Below are 22,135 nucleotides of genomic sequence, written 5' to 3'. Positions count from 1 at the left end.
ATGTTATTTTATAGCAGGCGTGCTCACGTTCTTACTTCCCCCAACAGGAAAACCGTGTGCTTATTTGGCTGTTTCCATTAAATCAACATAAAAGTGTTTGCAAAGAATTTGCTTCAGTAATATCAATATGGAGTTAAGGTCATCAATATCAGGCGGATCTTCGAATCACCAACTGAAGGCGAGTTAAATCGTAGTAGTCTGTAAATTGCTTGATTTTGAGTTAACCTTTTGGACCTTTACTCTAGTAGGTCATTGTCGCCGAAACCACGTTACACCTCTAGGTGTTTTTAAAGTTTCGTAAGTTCCGTCTTGTTAAGCTTTCGTAAGCTTGTATTTTCCACAGTTGTACGGATATTATATTGTTTGTTGTTTAGAAAGTACATATATTTTTAACGATGTCTTTTTTGGACAGACAAAACTGCGCAAGTTCGTCGCTGGATCAAATGGCATCAGTAAACATTCATTCGGAGAGATTAAGTTTGAACAAGTGGGAAGGAAGAGTACCTACTCGCCGGTAATTATTACGTTATACAAAGAAATGCAAAATAACAACTCAAAAAGTACGGTGTATTAGTTTTTTTTATAAATTGACAAAGCAGTTGATGGTCAAACAATTATGATAACCCTGGCTGCCTGCATGAGTTTTTAGTAGGGGTTTACTAGTAACAAAATGATCTTGCAATTTTTGACCGACATTTAGTTAAAGTAATATTCTCTTTTAAAGTACAAAAATAACTTAATAGCAATAAAAAAGTATGTATAGGAGTTTTGTACAGAGGCTGAAATAACAGCACAAACTAATTAGGCTAAAGTTTTCGAGTTTTTATTTTCCCTGATTTAAATTCATTTTTTAGTTCTTTTTGAGTATTATGAAAGAGCTAAAGGCAAAATCGAATCTCGATAGTTTGCTTTTATTAGCAAATGTAAAACTGAGATAGGCCTGCGTGTTATGGGTTTAGTCACAAGGTTGACGCAATAACTTGTTTACCGTATCTGCTTCATGTGTGCGCACATGCAATCATTGCTGCGATTAAACATGTTGATGGTTTTGTGTGCGACGCAGTGCTATATACGAAAAACAAGCAACTTAGGGAAATTACACATCTGATAAAAAATATCAGAAAAAAAACTACATTACAAAAAAGCTATCTGCAGCGTAAAGCGAAAAAACACTTTTATACCGCTGAAGTTGCCGAACTTTTCATTTTAAAAAGAAGTGATTGGACACACGACACCCTTTTTCCATTCAAATAGAATCACTTTTAAATTATTTAGTTTTAACGGATTTAAGTCCTTATTTAAGTAAGCATGTTTCTACTTTTAACGTGAAGTATAAATCTAACCTAACTGGATACTTCAGGACGTTTTCTCTGTTGCTAAAATTGGCATACCGTTATAAACCTTAAATTGTAGAATATGAGTCAGCGTATATCTACGTGTTTTATTCAGCTTACGATCTAAGGAATGTCCTTTTCACCGAATGTTGTTGTTTGTTACGTTTTGCGACTCGTCTGTCATTTGTGTATTGATGCAATAAAACTCGCTGCCAAGTTGGCTTTTACTTATCAGGTTTTAGCTGTAGACCTTTTAAAAACAGATAAATATAGTTTTGGTTGTATAAAAGTACACCTTGAATAAAGATTTAAACTCGCTTGATATTTAAAGTTCGCCACGGTGTCGGCGCAAACCCAGCCATCAGTGATCTGGAACTTGTTCACCAAACAGTGGAAGATTCATATTCCCAACATCATCCTTATCATCGCAGGAGAAGGCCAAGCGAAAGAATCGTCTTGGCAGCTCGTGTCGGAAGGAAGCTGGATCATCACCTCAGGATGCTCCCCCTTCTCAGGAACATCCAATGCAAACAGCATAGCTGTAATCGGTATGGAGACTGTGCAGAACAAGGACGTATTGTACACCTCTAAGCAAGGAGTAAGTCTTGTGCTACCGGGGCTATAGTTATGTTTATATTTTTACTCGCATGATGTTAAACAATGCAATATTAAACTAAAACAACTCTTTTTTTGTGTTCGTTATGACAACCAGTCGTCTCCTAAATGCATAAAATACAAAATTAGTGTGGAGCTTAGAATGTAAATTTATTGTGAAAAACATTTCGGTCAACTACCCCAACAACTTGTCAAGTTGTGTGCACCTATAAGATCCTATTTTCGACCCGGCTGGCTACAACATTTTATGTTTCTCATGCGGCCCTCTGTAAAAAAATATTCCCCACGTCTGGTGTTGTATAAAATTTTGTTGAAAAGAACATTAAGCAAAATTTAACCGTAAGAATCGTTTCATCTTAGCTTTTTATTCGTTTTCTAACCTACATTGGCTGCGTTATAAAGCAAACATTTTGAAAGGGCTATATTGTTGCTGTAACAAAAAATACATAAATAAGTTATAAAATGTTTTTTCTTAACTTATTTTCATGTGACGCGTTGCTTTTTATTTAGGGTTTGTTCCCCGTCGTTTATAAATTGGACGCAGTTGGCTCCAAAGGCTTATTAGATCGAAACCACGGCTACTTTGTGTTTGTGGAGGGCGAGCCGAAAGATGTCTCATTGTTTCGCCATGAAGTTTCAAATTACTTGGGATCCATTCCAGTCGACGTTGATTCAACGTTTACCGTGTGTAAGTTAATCGTAAAATAACGACATAGGCAGGTCGACTAAGTGCTGTTCGCGTTCAGAAAGAGTTCTTAAGTTGCACGCTCTGAGAAAGTGTAATATTATTATATTATAGCTTACTTTTACCCTTTATAGTTCTTTTTATATAGCCGAAGTTTTTTGTGAGCATGACCTTCCCTTTGCACAATAAAGTAAGTAGTATATTTTTGTAGTCCACACCATACCAGTGGTTGTCAACCTTATATCCGACAATTGGGAGCACATTTCTGAGTGTGCCAGGAGGAATCAAAATATGATGCTTTTCGTTCACCAAAGCGCCAAAGAAACTTACGGCATACTAGAAAAGCATAAGGCAATGTAAGTAAGGCTACCACAGCATGACATTTTTTAGCAAGGTTTTCGAAATTAAATAACTTTTTCTACCGGTACGTTCGTCATTGATCCAATGGATTAGTCCTTTATCCTATGCAATAGATTAATGGAAAATATGTAAGTTACAAAGAAACTGTTACCGCACAACGTATCTCAATCATAACTTTTGCGTTTTTATATCGTTTCTTAGTTCAATCTATAACCATTGACTGTATCAGCAATAGATATATCAAAAGTTTGCATCAGCTCCCGTAATATTTCCACCTTCTACAATGCTACAGCAAAACCATTTTGTGGCAGAAAAAATGGTGAAAGAAGCGGTGACAGTTCCGACAATGAAGAAGACCTGTCGTGTAACCTCACCGATTGCCTTTCACATTACGAAATCTCACAAATAAAGTTGTTACTGCAGGGTTCAAAGAAGACGGTAACGTATAATTTATCCTTTTGCAAGTGCTTGGACTGTGGCGTAATGGGGCAAATCGAGTAAAGAAATTAGATTCGACTGACGAAAACGGTAGCAAATTGTTCTAAAACCTAAACAACAGCACCAGATAAATACTGATGTAAAATATATTGTATAAATAATAACATAAGTAAAGTACACATTACACATATAGATTCTTTACAATAACGGTGTGATTTGCAGTTATACTCTTAACTATACTTGATAAGCACTACATTTAAAACTTTTAACTGGGAATATTGCACTCGGTTCTAATGAAGCATCAGAGCACGACTGACAAAACTATTTCCGTACGTCATCCCGGATTTAATCTTAGTCTTTCAAGTTTTTCTTTGGACCATCACGCATAACTTAGAAAATGACTGTTTAGATGCCGATAATGTTTTCCGACTCATTGAAAGGCCGAACATTCGACAATTTTTTGCTGGAAAACGTTATGTCAGGTAGGATTCGTTGCAAATTTGTCTTTTAATTTAAGCCATCTAACCAAACATATACCTTCACACAGAACCGCGGTATTCAACCAGGGCTATTTTGCGACTGGCATTGTCATGGGGAAAGATAGACACTATCAAGCAGCTGTTACAGACCAAAATAGAGTTTTCGGCGGTCGGTATAAGTTTGACCAAATAGTTTTTTACCAAAAAAAAAGAAACTCATTTTTTCCTTCTGGAAGTTTTGTCCTTATACATTATTATACCTTTGGTTTTATTGTAATAACGTTATTTTGATAGCGAATGAAAATTCACAGCTTAAAACTTAATATACTTTGTTTAGCCTGAACCCGAGTTTCTGCAATCTTGCCTGGTCATGGCCTTAGGATTCAACTCACCTGTGTTTCTCGACATGATGCACTCCGGAAACATCGACATCTATCGTGCGATAACAGTAAAAACTCTTTCCCAAATGTACTATCAGGTAACGCTCAAATGTTAAAATTTTATTTTCCTATTTCCTAAAAGTGATTTTCTCTCTTTACACCCCTGATAGTTTCGATGTGACTTATTACAGGTAATCAATATAGCAATGTCATTAGCAAAATTTGGAAAAACAGCACATAAAAATGCACCTTAGGGTTAAATATGCAAAGTTAAAGTAACCTTAACACATTTTTGTATAGGCTTGGTTGTTTTGTATAGTTATTTTATAGGCTGCATTATTTTCCTGTTCAAATATTTATTAGTAGCTTGTCTATAGTTATAGTTATATTCAGTTCGTCCACTTTTAGATTTTGGCCTTTGACGATTTTACCACACCCTCGATGCGATTCTTTCGCCCCTTTCTGGCTAGCACTAGAGGCGAAGTGCCAAATGTTATCCACACAGTTCAACACATCATCTCTGATTTTACCAACAAGGAGGTCCAGGACATTTACGAGAAGTACACAGATGGCTTAATGCCTACACGTAGGTCGTTAAATAGTATATAAATCGTTTTTGTTAGGTCAAGTTTACTGCGTTAAAGTACAAAGCTATAGGGCTATAGTACACTCAAAGCTGTTGTTATGTTATAAAACATTACATTATAAAAGTAGTATTGTCTGCAACTGGGTAACTGTTTTAGAAAAAAATAGACTTTTAAGACCATTATGCAGGTTTTAATGGGATTGTATACGGATATTGTGACTAGTACACTGTTGTTTGTTGCAACTTTCAGCTAAATTAACTCGCATCGATCGATTGACGACTGTATATGTTGCGGAACATTTTGAACCAGTGGATCACCCGATACAGGACGTCTTTATTTGGTGCGTCATTATGGGCCGAAATGAATTGGCAAAAACTGTCTGGCTGCACGGAACAGATCACATAGGTAGCATAAGTCAAGCAACTTAATTACGTTTAATCAAAGTATGATTTCATAAACCCCAAAAAAGCTGTAAGCTTGTTATTCGCCGTGTAAACAACTTTTAATAAATTATCATATCTTCTAAATTTTCTCGAGAGAAAAATAACAAACAAATCTTAAAAAAACAGCTTTGGCTTTGCTAGCCAGCACCTTATGTGGAAATATAGCGCAGCAAATGATTGAAAGCAATGAAGATATGATTACTATTGAGGAACTGAACAATTATGCCAGGTAAGTCTTATACGTTGCTTTTAGAAATAGTTGGAAAATGTTTATTCAAATTTACGTACATTACGGCGCCACTATACTTTACAGTCATCACAATGCCGCTGAACCAGGCTGAGCGCAAATAGCCCATGATTCAGTCTCTTGAAACGAACGAAATAGGTAGTAAATCAAAGAAGCAAAACATTAGTGTTTGTAAAACAATCTTCGAGTTACTCGCATTTTGACTGGCACTTATTTATCTATGTTAGTTCTGTGTTAGACTAAGATTATCATGTGCAAATTTAAAACATTATAATATTTTCTAGGGCTTTTCTTCGAAACAACTTTTTTACCGACTTTGACTAGGCTTAATGGCGTATTTAACACTTGGAATATGTAAATGTATAACCGATGACTTTTAGGACAGGGTTGAGAATTTCACGCTATAAATCACATACTACTGGTGTTGTTGAAAAATCCCACGCTCATGAGTTTATTTCCACCTTTGTTCACATGGTAGTGAAATTTAACACCATATTTGTTACAAATTTCCACCCCAAGGTGGATTATAACAACCCTCGAAGTTTACAGTGTAACACAACACTTAGGGACCATTTGGCGTTGTCCGAACGAAATGAAATATTTACCGTTCATCTTTGCATTTTTAGGAAAGAAAACTAGCGAACCGCTTTGGAAAGTAACGAAATGTCAGAAACTATACTTTTTCATACTATTGAAAAGGCCTATTGCGTGAAATTTTTTTGAACACGAAAAATTAATCAAAAATGGTCGTGGTCACGCATACTATAAAAATGCTGTAGTTGTTAATAAGCCACGTATACCACTGCAGTATAGTGTAAAATGAAAGCGCAAGCCATTAGATAGTTTGACCATACTCTTTGTACCGTGGAGCTTATTGTGCTTCTGATAGCCGCACAGGAGCTATGTCACGTTTACAAGTCATTATATACATAAAATATAATAAATGAGAAAATATATATAACTTAAAAAATAGAAAGTTAAATGCTGCTAAAGAAGATCACCCATATACTGACTGTGATGTGGAGACATAACTAAACGTAACCAAGCATCGGTTTTGGCATCAACAGGTTATACATTTTTTTTAAATACGTTTTATTACAGATTTTGGGAAGAGAAAGCAATCGAAGTTGTGACTTTAACTTCAAAAAAGCATGAACACACAACACGCTCTATCCTTTGCAGTAAAATACCGGTAAAAAGTTATATAATTTATCTGTACAATAGACTTTTATGAGTAACGAACAACATATCTCTAATATTTTTATTATCTGATTAACTTTAGCCGCTGTAAAACTTTTTTTTAACTAAAATCTACTGACAAATTTTTCTTTGATTTTATTAAATCTCTGAGTGGCAGTGCTCGCGTTATGTTGTTTGTTTCTAGAGGTTTTCACACTTTTAATTTTTTTTCACTTGGTGGACTTATTTTGCTTCTTTCTAGGTTTTCAGTTTTTAAACAACGAAATAAAAAAACGCGGTGACATTCCAGTCATACAAATTATCATACGATTTCTTATCCTAACACTAAATAAAAATAATGTGTTTCAGTCAACGTCATTTTCCAGTCATTGTATTTGAAATTAGTTTTCGGCCCCTGGAAGTAAGAGAAGCATCGGATAACGGTATATTCTAAAGCACAGGGTTGGCAAACCGTCAGAGACCAAAATCCACATTTTTTACTTAGCTAACCGTAAACTGCCACACTACATCCTGTTTCTTTACCACTTACCAAAATAAATCAGCTAGATTTATTATTAGGGAAGTTGCACACTTACAACATTGCTTATGGGCTACATTGAAGCCATTTTTAATCAACTTGCAGGACCTTTCGATTAATATCATCCAGTGTTGTAAACAAGTCATTTTGAAATGACTTAAGTCCCAGTCAAGTTATTTGTAAAATAACTCAAGTCGAAGTCAAGTCTTTTTGAATAAATAACAAGTCAAGTCCCAGTCCAAGTCATCAGTTGCGCAAGTCAAGTCCCAGTCAAGTCATAATTAGAGCAAGTCAACTTCAATTCATGTCCTTGTCGTAAAAATAAAACGTTGAACTATTGGAATTTTTAATCTCGTACGATTATGAGCAATAACTGAACTAAAAAATGAGAAAAACGCAACTTATAGCAAGCAAATTGTTTTATGTGCAAACATTTGGATAAATAGCTCAATTTTATTAAAAAAACACTTAAAGAAAGCACTTCAATTCAACCTAAGTAATTTGCCCAAAATACTTAAGTCAAGTCAAGTCATTTGCCCGAAAGACTTAAGTCAAGTCAAGTCATTTCGCCCAAATGACTTAAGTCAAGTCAAGTCATTTGAAAACAGTGACTTAAGTGCACTTAAGTCAAGTCATTGACTTAAGTCATTACAACACTGATATCATCACGCTGTCAAAGTTTCTAAATCTGTTAACTTGACTCTACGAAAAAGGATATGAGCAGATCGGAGATGGATGCTGTGATCTAAAGTGTCAAAAGCTTTTCCTCCACAGGATGTTAGTGAAATGCCATAAGACATTACGGCGTTTAAGCTAACACGATTGCTAAAAAGTTAAAACAGACTAATGGAAAAGTAAACGAGTTTCCAGTAAATCGCGAAAAGTTTTTGCAATAAAGTAGTTAAAATATGCATGAAATTTGGCACATGAGAAGTATCATTGTACATCTTGAAAAATGCATACTGTGTACAACCTGATCGAAAGTGCTGCATAAAACTAAATGAAGATTCATATGCGGCCCGCGCGTCGCATTCGACTGCCTTAACTTGCCTGTACGGATACATCATTCAATTTTTCTTCAGCATTTGGGCGGGTTTTCTTGTCTGACTCTTGCCTACATGGGGGGTAAACGTGACTTTATGGCACAACCTTCCGTTCAGAGGAGTTTGGATACTATTTGGTATGGAAGCCTTTCGCAAGAACAGCCAATGTACAAGGTAAACCATAAAAACGAACAAATATTGTAATCATTTTAATATTCCAATAGTATCGCACGTCTTAAATTATTTTAGCATTGTTTACGCATTAACACAATTGTTTGCAATATTTTTCTAAACTGCGAAGTGGTCAAAGCAATCCTATTTTTGTTGTGCTTATTTTCTAACATACAGTATGTGATTTCATGTTTTTGCAGACTTTTATTGGAATATTCTTCCCTTTATGTATTCCTTGGCTTAACATAGTAAGGGACAAAAGTTCAAGTTATGGAGACCAAAAGGTAGGTGAGATTTGTTTTTATAGTGTTAGTCATGTTTTATTGTGACTTTTAAAGTTTTTCTCCAAATTGATCTTTAAACAAAACACCAATGTAACTATGGAGTATCTCACAAAATAATTTATAATATTCAAATATTTTCTCATATTTCTGCAGAGATTTTCTCCAAAATTTTCAAAGGAATCTCAAGCCAGTTACAGAGAAAAACATGGTAACTTAAAAATAAGTTTTCCTTTAAGAAAAAATAAAATTAAATGAACTAAAAACAATACTTCTAGTAAATATATAACAATCTAAAAACTAAACTTAGGCCCTGAATTGTTATTATTTATTACCGCTTGTCAGGCGCAAAGTTAAAATACGTTTTATTCAAAGGTCAATCGATTAGTGAAAACGGTAATCTATCCGACCTGTTGCAAAGAAGTTTAACCACTGATACCCTTCGTGTCAAACCAACCTTGTCAAGACGTTTTTTAGGCGCATTAGATGACATCCGCGATTTCTACGATTCGCCACGTATAACTTACTTCACACATACGGTAAAACAAAGCATACAGTGAGTATTGTAAGAAAACAAATAACCTTTACTCAAAAAATTTATGTTTAGCTTTTTTTGCTTGCTGCCATCGTTTTGCTGAGCTATGTACTCCATTTTATAAACGCCGAGCGGCTAAGTATCTACTGGACACAAATCATCATTCTATTATTCTACGTATTTGGCATCCTCGCAGATGAGATACGACAGGTAAAGTGTGTTTTTGACAGCTGATCGAAACGAAATTTACCCTAAAAAACACAGTACCTGTAAACAAGTCAAAATGGAAAAAAATTAACCTTCCCCATACGATTCAGCCCCGCTTCAATCGATTTTTTACAAAAAGAATAACCAAATAAAATGTCTCTCGGATTAAAACGAAGATTAAAACGCGCTTGACATAATAAAATATATAACAAAACATAAAAAAATGTTTTTGCGTCATTAAGACAAACGCTGAGGATAAACAATAGTTCACAACATTATGATTCATCATACAAATACCAAATTCGCCCCCAGAAAGTAAAAAAATCAAATGGGTAATTACACCCGGTTAACACACCATGGTCAACCGCCCCTGTTCTGGAAGTAATGTTTTATTGCCATAACATTGGCGGCTGCAGCTTAGATTAGAACAGAACCGTGAAATGTATTCAAATTGCCTTATTTACGTGCACGCATGTCCAATATTGTACACGATACTGGTTACCGACGTTCAGTCGACATAACAACAATAATTAAAATAGTAGTTTTGTTGGGTATTTTGTTTGGATATAGGCCTATCTTTAATTTCCTGTGTTTTTTTACAGATTGCCTCTGTTGACAACAAAAGTTACCTAAAGCGAATTTTGACTTGGTTAAGCGACAAGTGGAATTTGTTAGACATCATGATGACCGTGAGCTTTACTGTTGGTATGTATATGAAAGAAAAATCATTATTAGAGCGGTGCATATTTCAATAAAAAGCGTTTCGCTTAGCAAAACGGAACTTTTTAATAAAAATCGTTAGAAAACTTAGAACTTCATTTAATTAAAAAATCTAAATGATCTACTTTTTTGTGTAAGAGAGCTTTATTCATTAATCATAATTAGTTTAAAAGTACAGAACTCAAATCCTTTCAGCACTACATTGACCAGGGAGAAGGTTACACGCGAAATATATCCTGTGTTCCCAATAGAAAAAGTAATAAAATATAAACAGTATACAAAATAGTAATATGTAGTCATAGGCTATGACTGTACACAGAGGCTGACCCAAGGGGCACCCATAAGTCGTGTTCCAGCAAAACTGTTTTTCTATGTAAATACACTCATTTTAGCTACGCGCGATTTTACTGAACTTCCGCTACATATTGACGCACAAGTTAGCTGGGGATCAAAAGTTAAACAAATTAGTTCTGTGAGCGCCACGCTGTGACTAACTTTCGTCACCTCTAGAAATGTTTTAGGTCCCTCGAAACAAAATCTTAACTTTGTGTATATCTTTAAAAAGTTGTGACACTCATATTTTTACAACAAGTAAATAAATAATTATACACTTATTTGTTATTTACACTTCTACACTTACACTAAGGCATTGGAATACTCTGCAGTGAGCAAACGGACAACAGCGTTTGGTACATGGGTAAGCTCTCTCTGTGCATAAGCCTGGTGGGCCTTTACGCGCGCTTTGCACAGACCTACATTACCTCGAAGTACTTCGGACCCAAAGTGTACATGATAGCCCAAATGGTACGTGTGATTTTTTGGAACGGTAGGTTTACATTAAAAAAAACCTTCGTAGTATTTTATTTATTCCGTTGGTCTTGTTTCATTCCCCCTAGGACAGTGGTTCTCAACCGCCGGTCCGCGGACCGGTGCCCGTCCGCATCAACTTCCCTTCCGGTCCGCAATATATTACAATTTTATGTCGTAGTTGCAAAATGCAAGATGTTTAAAGCTTGTCCATTGAATGTAGAACTTCGCCACCTCCGTTTTTAAATGTAGAACTTCGCCAGCTCATCATAATTTACTGGCCAAACAAAAATATTTTCCGGCCATTTTCACGATAACTATACATTCGAGGAACTTTAATAGGTGTTAAATAAAGCTGAGAAATTTTCAAGTACGGCACCTTGTGTCGCACTCTTGACTTTTGGCTGCAACATATAGTTGTTTTTTCTATTCATGAGCAACTAACGAAAGCAAAAGTAAAAATAAGGCCAACGTAAGGCAGTAGTGAGAAATGTTATTGCTATATTAATGAACTCCAACAGTTTTGTAATAATAAAATGCCACCGTAGGTCGCCCTTACGGTTTAACGTCTAAATTTACCTCTAAGTTAACTAATTTGTACTTTTTAAAAACTTTGTATTTAGATGCATGATACAGGAGTATTTTTGGGTTTGATGGGAATGATCTTCTTTTGCTATGGAGTAATAATCAGATCGTTGACCTCAGACATCATGCCAAGGTAATTCTATAGAATGACCTCACTTGAAATCTAGCGTGCAAAAATACTTGTTTAAACTTTAAACGAAGCAGCAGTTTTGCAGTGCTGTTGTGACTTAAGTTAATTACTTGACATAAGTGCCTTGAAGGCATTGTTTTAAATAACTGGATCTGAGTCGTTTCGGTGGAATGAGTTGAACTAACTAAAGTAAATTGGACATTAAGTTTTTTGCATGTTAACTAATTAGCTATTGTCGGGTTTTTGGTAGTTGATTCACTACTTACCAATTTAGTACTTTAACGTTTTATTTTATAACAATAACTTGATTTGGAGTTGCTTGCTCTAATAAGGACTTCGGTTCAAAAAGTTTAAAACACTAATATTTTCATAAAATCAAGGGTGAGCAGTTTTTAATAGTTATGCACTTAACATTGAATTGCATAAATCCACGAATATTTATTCAACAGATACTATAGTCCACATATTTTCTTTAAATTGACATACGCTTAACATTCTATTACTGTCAAATAACTTAAATTTCATATGTTTAGGAATGCCCTAAAGAATAGATGTTTTTTATAAATAAATGTGCTATATTCAAATTAACATACAGCAATTGACGCAAAGTTAAGGATGAATAGAGTGTTAAAAATACAATTATAATGTAATCACAGCATCAACGCGAATTATTCCACGCATTGCATCTTTGGAAATGTTGTAAACGGGACATGTCTTCAGTCATTTCAATCAGGCGTGGTCAAAGTTTTTAATGCCATTTTGCTCGACCCGTACTGGCAAATATACGGAAACAACCTCGATGCTGTACAAATGCCTCAAAAGCGTAAGTGTTTTTAATTTATCGGCAGAGCGGATTCAGTGAGGAGTAACCAGATCATGGCACGCACAGGAATTACATTTTTTACAGATAAAAAAACTTTTACTATGTAAAATACCTTTTTTTGCGCTTTTTCCAAACTTTTATCCGGTTTTACTACATATTTGTTAATTTAGGAAAATACATGGCATGTAATACCGTTTGAACGCAACAACACAAGTTATGTTTAATTGAACTATTAATGCCGTTATTTTGAGCAACATACGAATGTATTTTATGTATAGGTTACCTAATGCGGAACGCATTCTTAAAATTAAAAAAAAAATTTTCGCCGGTTCAAACCAAATAAGAGCATATCTGCAGCTTTGGGCGATTATACTAGATTTCTAAATAGTTTAACTTACCGTTTAAGATGCTTATAGTATAATGGGTTATTGCTATCTGTGCTTTCCATTTACTGGTGGTTCTTTACGGTGGTGAAAGTAATTTACGACATTTAACGATAACCGTAGGTTTCCTTTTAGACGTTAAGATATGACGTAACTTTGTGACGTCATTTCTAAAAAAATTAATGCTTTTCGGTAAGAACGATTTTCATCGTTACGGTGAGAAAACTACTCTACTTTCACTCCTCGTTTTTCATGAAGGGCCTGCTTTTCTATGATTTCCGTGAATTTAACATGTATTTTTTCAAGATAATTAAGCCTAAATCAGACCGACTTTGAATAAAATAACTGTGGAGAAACTCTAAATGAGGACACTTAATTCTCCTTCTTTGAACCCTAAAAAAAAGATATTTATTTGTTTTACAGATTTTAGTGGCATTATACGATTTATATGTGCAGCAAGCTATGTTCTATTTACCAATATTTTGATGGTGAACCTTCTTATAGCGATGTACAGGTATAGTGGATTCATAGCCTGTACCAAATAAAAAAATCAAAATATAGTCATGAATCGTAAGCTGAACCTTTTGTTTCATATATATATACTTAGGTAATACACCTTGAAGAATGTTTGCTGTTCAAGTAAAAGTTTTGTGATGAAAAAGTGATGATGACGACAGCAGTCATATGATATGTTTTTTTCTTCAGTTTCACGTTCGACAACATACAGGAACACACGCATACAATATGGTGTTATTACCGGTACGAGGTGGTGCGCGAATTCTCCAGCAGACCTTTTCTTCCTTCGCCTCTGATATTAATTAACCATGTGGTGACACTCATTCGTGTCTTGTGCGGCAAAGGACATTCGAAGAGTGCTTTTAGTGAGTTGGACGCTATTTAATGTGAACGCAAAAAATGCATAAAATTTTACGTTTCGACCTGTAAACAGTTTAGCGCATATGTAAAAAAAAAACTTTTGTGCAGAGATTGACATCAGCGTGGAACAAAGCAATTTCAACAGCGATTTTGAACACACAGTTGTTGTTGAATTAAATGAACAATGTATTAGGAACGAAGCCAGAAAAAAGACAATGAAAGAAACATTCGGTGAAAGGTATTTCTATCCTTAATACTTAAATACTGCATTGCTACCGCTTGACAAATAAAATTATTCTACAAGAGCAAAAAAAGCAATTACTATTATAGTTCTTTATCAAAAAGAAAAGTGTCCGATTTTCACACACTTAGAAAATATAAAAATTTATTTGAAAAGACAAGTCGTCGGGCGTATGTTACTTAAAATAGGTCAATCTTCATTTTATTTTAACGAGAGAACTAAAATTACGCTCAGGCAAATCGCGATGGAGTACAAGTTAAACGAAGCCCTTCTTCTTCTGAAAAAGATGAACGAGGATTACAAGCGAAAGTTTAGGAGCTTAAAAGTAAAAACATAAAATAATTAAAAAAATCAGTAAGAAATCCGTGTAAAAGTATTTGTTCAATTTTTCTCCTGATAAATCTTCAAAAGATTTGTTCAGAAGTAGTAATATTTATTTTGTCAGCAATGTTTTTATTTATTTGCGTTTTGAATTCTGTAACATTTAAGTTCGTATTCTACACAAATAACCGTATTGACGAAAATTGCTGTTTCAGTTGTTAAATGGTGAACTACAGCTTCCTCAGAAACAATGAAAAATAATAATGATTTTTGCCCTGTGCAACTTTTCGAAGGGATTGTATTATACATATTTTTTTAGCAAACCTATATTGTTTTCACCTGGCAAATTTTAATTTTCCACTGTTTTTTTTAGTTTATTGACTTTATCGCCATAATCATAAGTTTTCACTTGTGCATGAATGACAGCTCGTGTCAATCGTAATATGTTGAATTTTTATATACACAGGCTGATTTTGAAACATTTATCTATGTTGTCGTCTAAGTTTTGCATTAAAATAAAACATGCTGTTTTTTATATTTCATCCAAAATGGTATGAGTATATTTTTTTACTGCTAGCCAGGGATATGCTTTCTCCTGTCGCTTTGAAGTAAAATCATAGAAAAATAATAATTAAATAGAATGATTTTATATGAAAATAATAATCTGACTCTACACTATATTATATTTAAGATCCTATTTAAAAATCTAATGTGCTGAAATACCAATGACAACCTGAAAAAGAATATGAGAGTCAAAATGGTCGAGTAAACCGACATAATCTTGATATTATTGGATCATCATCAGTTAATGTGTCTTAGTATATCCAAACTCCACTTATAAAAGGTGGGACGCAATATAATTATCATTATCAGTTCCAGTCACATTAGTTGATGATGATACAAGTACGTATAGAAACGACTTTATCAAGATGATTTCGATTTGCTCGATCTTTTTGGCTGTGAGATTCAATATTATCAAGCCATACTTTGCAGACCCTTCCATAATTAGGCCTACAGTTTTCGTCACCTAAAAAGAGGACAAAAAGTACAATGGCAAATATAGTTCATCTATCTAAGGGTAGTTATAGGCCTGCATATGCACAGATAGTAGTAGCCAACACGACACAAAACAAGGAAAACATATTTGGCAGATTCTGATCGTGAATAGTTGATTAGAACTCATGAGGTTGCCGATCAAAAAGTCATTTGATTTAATTAAATTGCATACCAAAACACACACATAAAAATATAGTTCTGTTGTGTAGTTCAATTATTATAGAAAAGAGAATAAATCCTCTTAAAAGATGGTTTATAATAGTCCAGTGTAGACACTCGTTTTTTACAATGAAACACTTTTACTTTATTTTAGGGCCTACAGTAAAAGTTTGAAACAATTGTAACAAACTACGTAACTCAAGATGTGGCAAAAAGCACGAGCTACAGAAAAAAGTTTCGCAACATACCAGCTGAGAAGTGCTGCTCTAAATTATAGTAGTTTTAAAATCATATAAAGCATCGCTGTTGGTGCTACTATATTTCCTTGTATAAGCAGTACACCTGACGTATGGTGGTAATTCCCCCAAAACGTCTGCTGCCGTTTAAATCGATCAGCCTAAAAGACCACTCGTTTGCTTCAAGCGTTGAAGACAAATGAAGTCGTGTTTTGGTATTGATCACAACGGTAAAACCGTTTAATACAAGACGTTTAATCCTTTAAGTACGTTATTAATTAAAATATTTACCACATCTTAAGCTTTCTTACGGTAATATTTTGAGTTATTATTTATTTAGTTTTAATAAACAACCAGCCTTGTCGCGGATATAAATTTAACTGTACGTGTGACCTGTGCCGTTCCCGAGATTTAGTTTGGAGACATAGAATATTTAGGTATGACGCCATAAAACGCTAATTTGATAAGTACAACAAAATTAGATTTACTTTCAATTTTAGCATATTTAGCATATTTTAGGCATAAAGTATATGGAAGTTAGTCGCATATTGCTCAAAATAATAGCCTTTTTAGTAACTTAACAAAAATCGTACTTAGTAGAGTTTGTGTTCATACAGCGCAACATATTATAATGTGCACATTGGGTAGAACATATTACGTGCTACAAATACTTTAAATGGTCGTTTTTTTCGTTACCCATTTTGTGCATTGCATTTTTAACTTTAAAGCGAACTTAGCACGTAATAGAGCAAATATGATCGAAGCAGTGGTAAACCGATTTGTTTTAAAAAGCTGTGCTGATTTCTCAAAAGATACGGACGTTTCGACGATAATAATCGGTAATTTATGGCATGTGGTGGTTTAAAGAAAACTAAGAGACATAAATAATTGAAACCCAATGCCCGGACCAACGTTAAACGATTGCAACATTGTTTCTTATCTCTTCGACGGCAAACTCATTTTGGCAAAGTCAAAAAGTTGTTGTCTTCTCAAGAATGGATTTCGCTTAACAATGTCATTGCGAGCAGAATATTCTGTAACATTTCAAAACGGAGCTGACGATATTTAACTGAACCAAACACCCCAATATACCGGGGTATGGTTCTTCTGGGTGAGGACAACCCGAATATAAAGAAATTACGGAGGACCTCGTAATTACGTAAAAAAGTGACTTTGCCGTATTTGTTTAAATAAAAGTACAACATGACAAACTGTTTATGTTATTGATCTTTCTACGTCTTTTCATCTAATGTAGGGGTGAAAGTAAAATAATTTTCATAGGGGAACGATGTAATTTTTTTAAAGGAATGCGTGAAAGATTTGACAGATGATGTCACAAAGTTATCTCATAAGACAACATTCAAAAATGTTACCTTTGGGGAACCTTATGGTTCGAGTCGAGCACAAACCAGCAGCTAAAATCTTAGTTAAAACACCATTCAAGGTTTGGCGGGTTAGCCTGGTGAAAAGGCACATGGTCTAGTAATTTAGTGTTACCAGTAGGCTACAGCGTATTTGGATTACCGTAACGCCGATTAAGACCATTCCGGCTTACTTCAACGCTGATCTAGGGCATTTAATAGTGTACTTGATTTGTGTAACTCACAACTTGTCTCGTTTTTATAGGATATTCTTTGTCGTGTGCTAGCATTTTTAAACGAAGAATTTACATCAGAAAGCAGTGTGTCTCTGAGCTGAACAGTGGTGGGGGAAATAAGTTAAAAAATACGTCGTTAAAACTGTTGTGGCGCTGTTAAGTCGATATGAGTTATCTCCAATCTGCAAGGCACTTTCCGTCCCTATAGGGTGCAACATTATAATTATGACATGAGTCTGAAACTTGCACTTCAGTAATATTAGCTTATTGTGATGGTGCTTATGGTAACTGGTACACACAAAGCCTAAGAAACAGACTGTTGGCAAATCAAAACTAAAGAGAAAAAAGTAATGAAGTAAAGTTAGTTATGATAGTAGTAAAGAAATTATTTTGTGTCATTTTTTAGTAAAGTTTTACGTCATTAAATTTGTATTCAGGTTGCCACTTGAGAAAACATTTGGAGAGTTTATTTATATCGTTACCAGCGTGAATCGTAATCAAAAGTGTTGCTTCTTATATGGAAAAGTTACGTAAAGCAGCGAGCCACCGAATAACATTTGCATTGGCAGTGGTTTCCCAACGTAAACACGCAATTAGCTTAACCATGTAAGCCTATTGTGCGCGTCAAAAGTCGCATCGCGGCTGTCAGCGCTGTTAACTTGCGAAAGGTCGTCTCCCGTATTAACAGATTAACAAGACACACGTACTAACATCATGCAAACAACCAGAGGCCCAAGGCAATACTCGCAGTCGTACGTAGCGGTCAGGTTTGCTCCCTCGCGCAGTCACAATCAACACCAATATGGCAGGTTCGTCCCCATAACGCTTGACAGCAATTGTGTCATAAGAGTAGCTGTATTTTTACCAACAAGGATGTCAATGCATTGCCCTCTATTGACCGGCATGCCAGTTTTTATTTTGGAGGTGAAACCTATTTAGACGCTTTACCTTAACTTCTGTGATGCGAAAGTTTGATATTCAAGAATTATTTAGATACTTTTGGTTTTTCAGTTATAGCTCTTTGGTTAACTTTTTTAATGTGTTTTGAGCACCGAGGCTGCCCTCATATATTTGTTAGATTTTTAGTGTTTTAAAAAAATTAGATACTACGTCATAAAGCGGTAATATTGGGGCAAACACATATTGAGGTATCAATATAAGCCTGTTATAATAATGCGATGACTACGGGATACACAGCAAATACAGCAGTTGTTCTATCCGGAAATACCACTGGACTATTTCTAAATATGCAAACTAGTATATTTCTAAATATGCACACCAGTATGTGTCGCGAAACTCTTTTGTAAATTTGGATAACAACTTTTTGTTGTACGAATAGGTCTACAGACAAGCATGTGAGACCGAATACACGCTCTCCAGTAGAAAATGAATTAGATTATGGTATTTTTCCACTGCCTAGCATTGTATTAGCAACAGTTGTCAAGTTATGAAATTAATGTTGTGTAAGTTGTGTGCCGTGAATATTAAGTTACAGAACCACTGTTCTACTGGGTATCTTTCGTGCGTTCTAACTTTCAGTTAGGGAGGTCAGCTTTAATTGGAATCTGATCGATTGCAACGAGAGCAAACAAGATCACCAACTGTAATCAATATGCATTGTTTCTTTTAAGAAGGTTATGGCAATCCTGTCGGCAATTGTAAGGAATGATTGGTAAAAATTCCCTTTGTATTAAATTAAACAAAAAGTTTTAAATAAAATAGCTTTATTGGCATTTCAGCATTTATTATTTAAAATGCATTTTATCAATTTTGCCTTTTGCGATTTACAATTAAAGTATGTCAAGCAAACTAGTAAAAAAATATTTTACATTTTATATTTACGTTCTTACAAAAATGTTGCATATTTTTAACTTGTTACTTTAAAATCCAGAAACCTGAATGTTAGTGTAATAAGAATGGATTGATGTGCCAATGCACTGAGGCAGACGTTTTGCATTTCTCTGTGTGTCTTTATACTTTTGTCCGTCCCTCCTGTAACATAATAACACGCCGGTACAAATTAGGACAAGATGGCATTTTCTGCAAAACACCACTAATTCCGTGATTTGAATGGGGAGACAGGTTTAGGTCCAGGAAGACAACGTAACATTTGTCCAGCACATCCTTACATTAAAAAAAACATTTAACCAAATACTTTAATTTGCTTTGTTTTTGCCATTTGACGGATTACTATAACAGAAATATTTTATTTTGGTATGTAGGTTTATGTATAGGCAGCATTGCATATCATTGATGCTTAAAGTCCAATGGAAAAGGTTCTATTGTGTAGATTTCAGAATCGCCGACGCCGCAACGCTTGTATTATCGACAAGACAATTGCCTTTGTCGCCCGTCCAGAAAAGAAAAGTGAGCGAACTGTATCACTGGATTCTTGCTGGTATTGATGCCGTGTGCTGCGCGTGACAACAACGCTGATTTGTGGTGAATCAGAGCCTTTTGTTTTGTACTTACGCTTTAAATAAGGGCACGTGAATCTGCGACAGCAGTAGTTTTTTGTTATGTTTGTGCAGTAAAAATGTATATGGCGAAGGTGGCAAAAGTTACACATCTTTAGTTTATTTTGCAGTGAGTAAGCAAAATATATGTTGCTGTGCGGCAGACTTCGAACAGCAACGGGCTTTTCGCTTTTACATCGTGACAGATAAAATCAGTCCAAACAGGCAGAAAATCTAGCAGACAGTGGGTTACAGCTTACTGGCATTGTGGAACCAATATCGTTATAAATGTATAAGGCAAAACAAACGTCGTTCCTTTCATTCCGGTGGTATAAAGAAATGATAGGTTGTATGGGTACGTTTGTAAAACCAAAGATGCTATTTATATTACATCTGCGGCCTGTCACTTTCATGCGTATCCGACTTTTATCCATATTTTGAGTGTACGATGAAGCTAACGATTGCGAAAATCACTCCCTTGTCGGCTGCCGGTGATAGACGTTTCCCGCACATCGAGGCAAATCCCATCATGCAATGAAAGGCAGATTGCTACCCTGTCGGACAGTTGAACTGTTCGTTACAACCGTTTATTTGCAGAAGAACTGTACAGGTTGTAGAGTTGGATGGTTATCTCTTTTCAGGTACATGAAGAGGCATAAGCATCTGACAGGATTGTTTTGGACGGTATTTGGTTGAAAAACTTTAATTCAAGCAAGAGTTCTGTAAATCGGCCACGCTGGACATATCACTTAAAAATAATGTCATCTGATAACCTCCGTCGCATTGTACGTATAATAGTATAGAATAGCTCTGAGGACAAAGGAACAGACAAATGTATGGCTCTTTGTTGAAGTTGGTCAAATCGCGTATGAATAATTGACGAAAGCATTCAAACAGGGATTCGTCTATCTTGGTGCGCTTTAATGAACTTAGACGGTATTACGAAACTACACTGGGTTATTTTCTACGCACATAAATTGTCTATGTTTGGTGATGAACAAGCCGAGGCAGTTTCGAGTTACCGTAAATTGTCATTACCAAAATAGAATTGTACGATTAAAAATGAGAGCCGTATCGTAGATTGTTATAAGCTTAATAGAACGATCAAGGAAATAGTGAAATCAATCGCTTGATGTTGTTTCCAGTATCTCAGGTAACGTCGTTTGTCCAGTCTCTAGTACTAGGAATGTAATGCGCCATTTATTGATTATAAACCGAGCAAAACTGATGTTTTACATTTTCGCATATTTAGATCTTAAATCAGTTTTAGCGCTATACTATACATTTTACGATCACATTGTTTGGCAGTTCTGGCACGTCGCTGTTTTACCTTGATTAGGAACTGTACCAACGACAAAGTTCAGCCCGTGGCCTAAAACAATTACCAGCGTGAAGGTGTAGGTCCATTAGGCCCCTAGGACAGTACGAAGTGCTCATTAGAAGACGGTTCTGTTGTGCATTAGTAAAATTCGTTGTCGCCGAGCAAGCTAACAGTTACCTACTTGGTCTTGACAAATCGACGATAAAATCGTATTCGTAAATGTTTAATTTGCTGTTGTCGTGAACTATGACAATAGTCGAAGATTTGTTAAAACACTAAAATCCCTTACCCTATAGGTTTTTTTGGACCACAGGTAAATGTTTTTGACCGTTTAAAATTAATGTTCCTGAACAAAAAACGAACGCTGATAATAGTTTATCCGATATTCTTTACAGCATTTTTTTATTATTTTCCGAAAGTAACCTCAGTCCATGGTGATTTTGGAAATTGTCAACGATCTTTCGGACTCCGGCCAGATCAGCGGGGCGACAACCTTAAGCGTGCATGATAATCACTAAACAGCCCCAGAAGAATGACCCATCAATAATGCATTACAGGCGCAAAGCTAAGTAACGGAATAAAATATTTTACGAATTCAGAAGCATTGGTTTTGCGCGTCCAGCATATAGCATCAATGTGAATGGCGCGTCATGCTTGTGCAGTTTTCCTTCAGGCGGGGCCGTGCTTTTAGTATGATCTATCGATTACTTATCACCACAATGTAACACGCGAGCAGCATGGAAGGTGCGAAGGTATCGCAACGTTTATTGTTCCGCACGTTCTTCCATCACCTGTTAGACCGTACAATCAACACAAAGAAATTACATGACGTTGACCATAACTGTACTACATTCTTACCAACTCTTCGCCCGTTTCTGCTTTTTAGGGCCTCAGGCGTTTAG

At 35.3% G+C, this 22,135-nt stretch overlaps 1 protein-coding gene across 1 annotated transcript; it reads left to right on the top strand.

Moving 5' to 3' along the window:
* The first annotated feature begins 127 nt into the window (after positions 1 to 127).
* LOC146163921 (transient receptor potential cation channel subfamily M member-like 2) lies at positions 128 to 14,793 on the top strand. Its single transcript, XM_083380629.1, has 26 exons — positions 128 to 178; positions 413 to 514; positions 1,666 to 1,932; positions 2,460 to 2,637; positions 2,846 to 2,990; positions 3,306 to 3,474; positions 3,842 to 3,914; positions 3,980 to 4,080; positions 4,249 to 4,389; positions 4,700 to 4,877; positions 5,128 to 5,283; positions 5,448 to 5,550; positions 6,670 to 6,760; positions 8,368 to 8,502; positions 8,700 to 8,783; positions 8,937 to 8,991; positions 9,156 to 9,319; positions 9,388 to 9,525; positions 10,125 to 10,227; positions 10,889 to 11,046; positions 11,673 to 11,767; positions 12,421 to 12,587; positions 13,394 to 13,484; positions 13,676 to 13,851; positions 13,955 to 14,084; positions 14,322 to 14,793. The coding sequence occupies exons 1-26, from the start codon at positions 128 to 130 to the stop codon at positions 14,422 to 14,424; spliced, it is 3,354 nt and encodes a 1,117-aa protein (XP_083236755.1). The 3' UTR covers positions 14,425 to 14,793.
* Positions 14,794 to 22,135: the final 7,342 nt, after the last annotated feature.

The sequence above is a fragment of the Ascidiella aspersa genome, chromosome 2 (genome assembly GCF_963924565.1).
Source record: "Ascidiella aspersa chromosome 2, kaAscAspe10.2, whole genome shotgun sequence".
Lineage (NCBI taxonomy): Eukaryota > Metazoa > Chordata > Ascidiacea > Phlebobranchia > Ascidiidae > Ascidiella > Ascidiella aspersa.
Note: the sequence above shows the minus strand (reverse complement) of the source record. Positions and strands in the feature narration are given on the sequence as shown.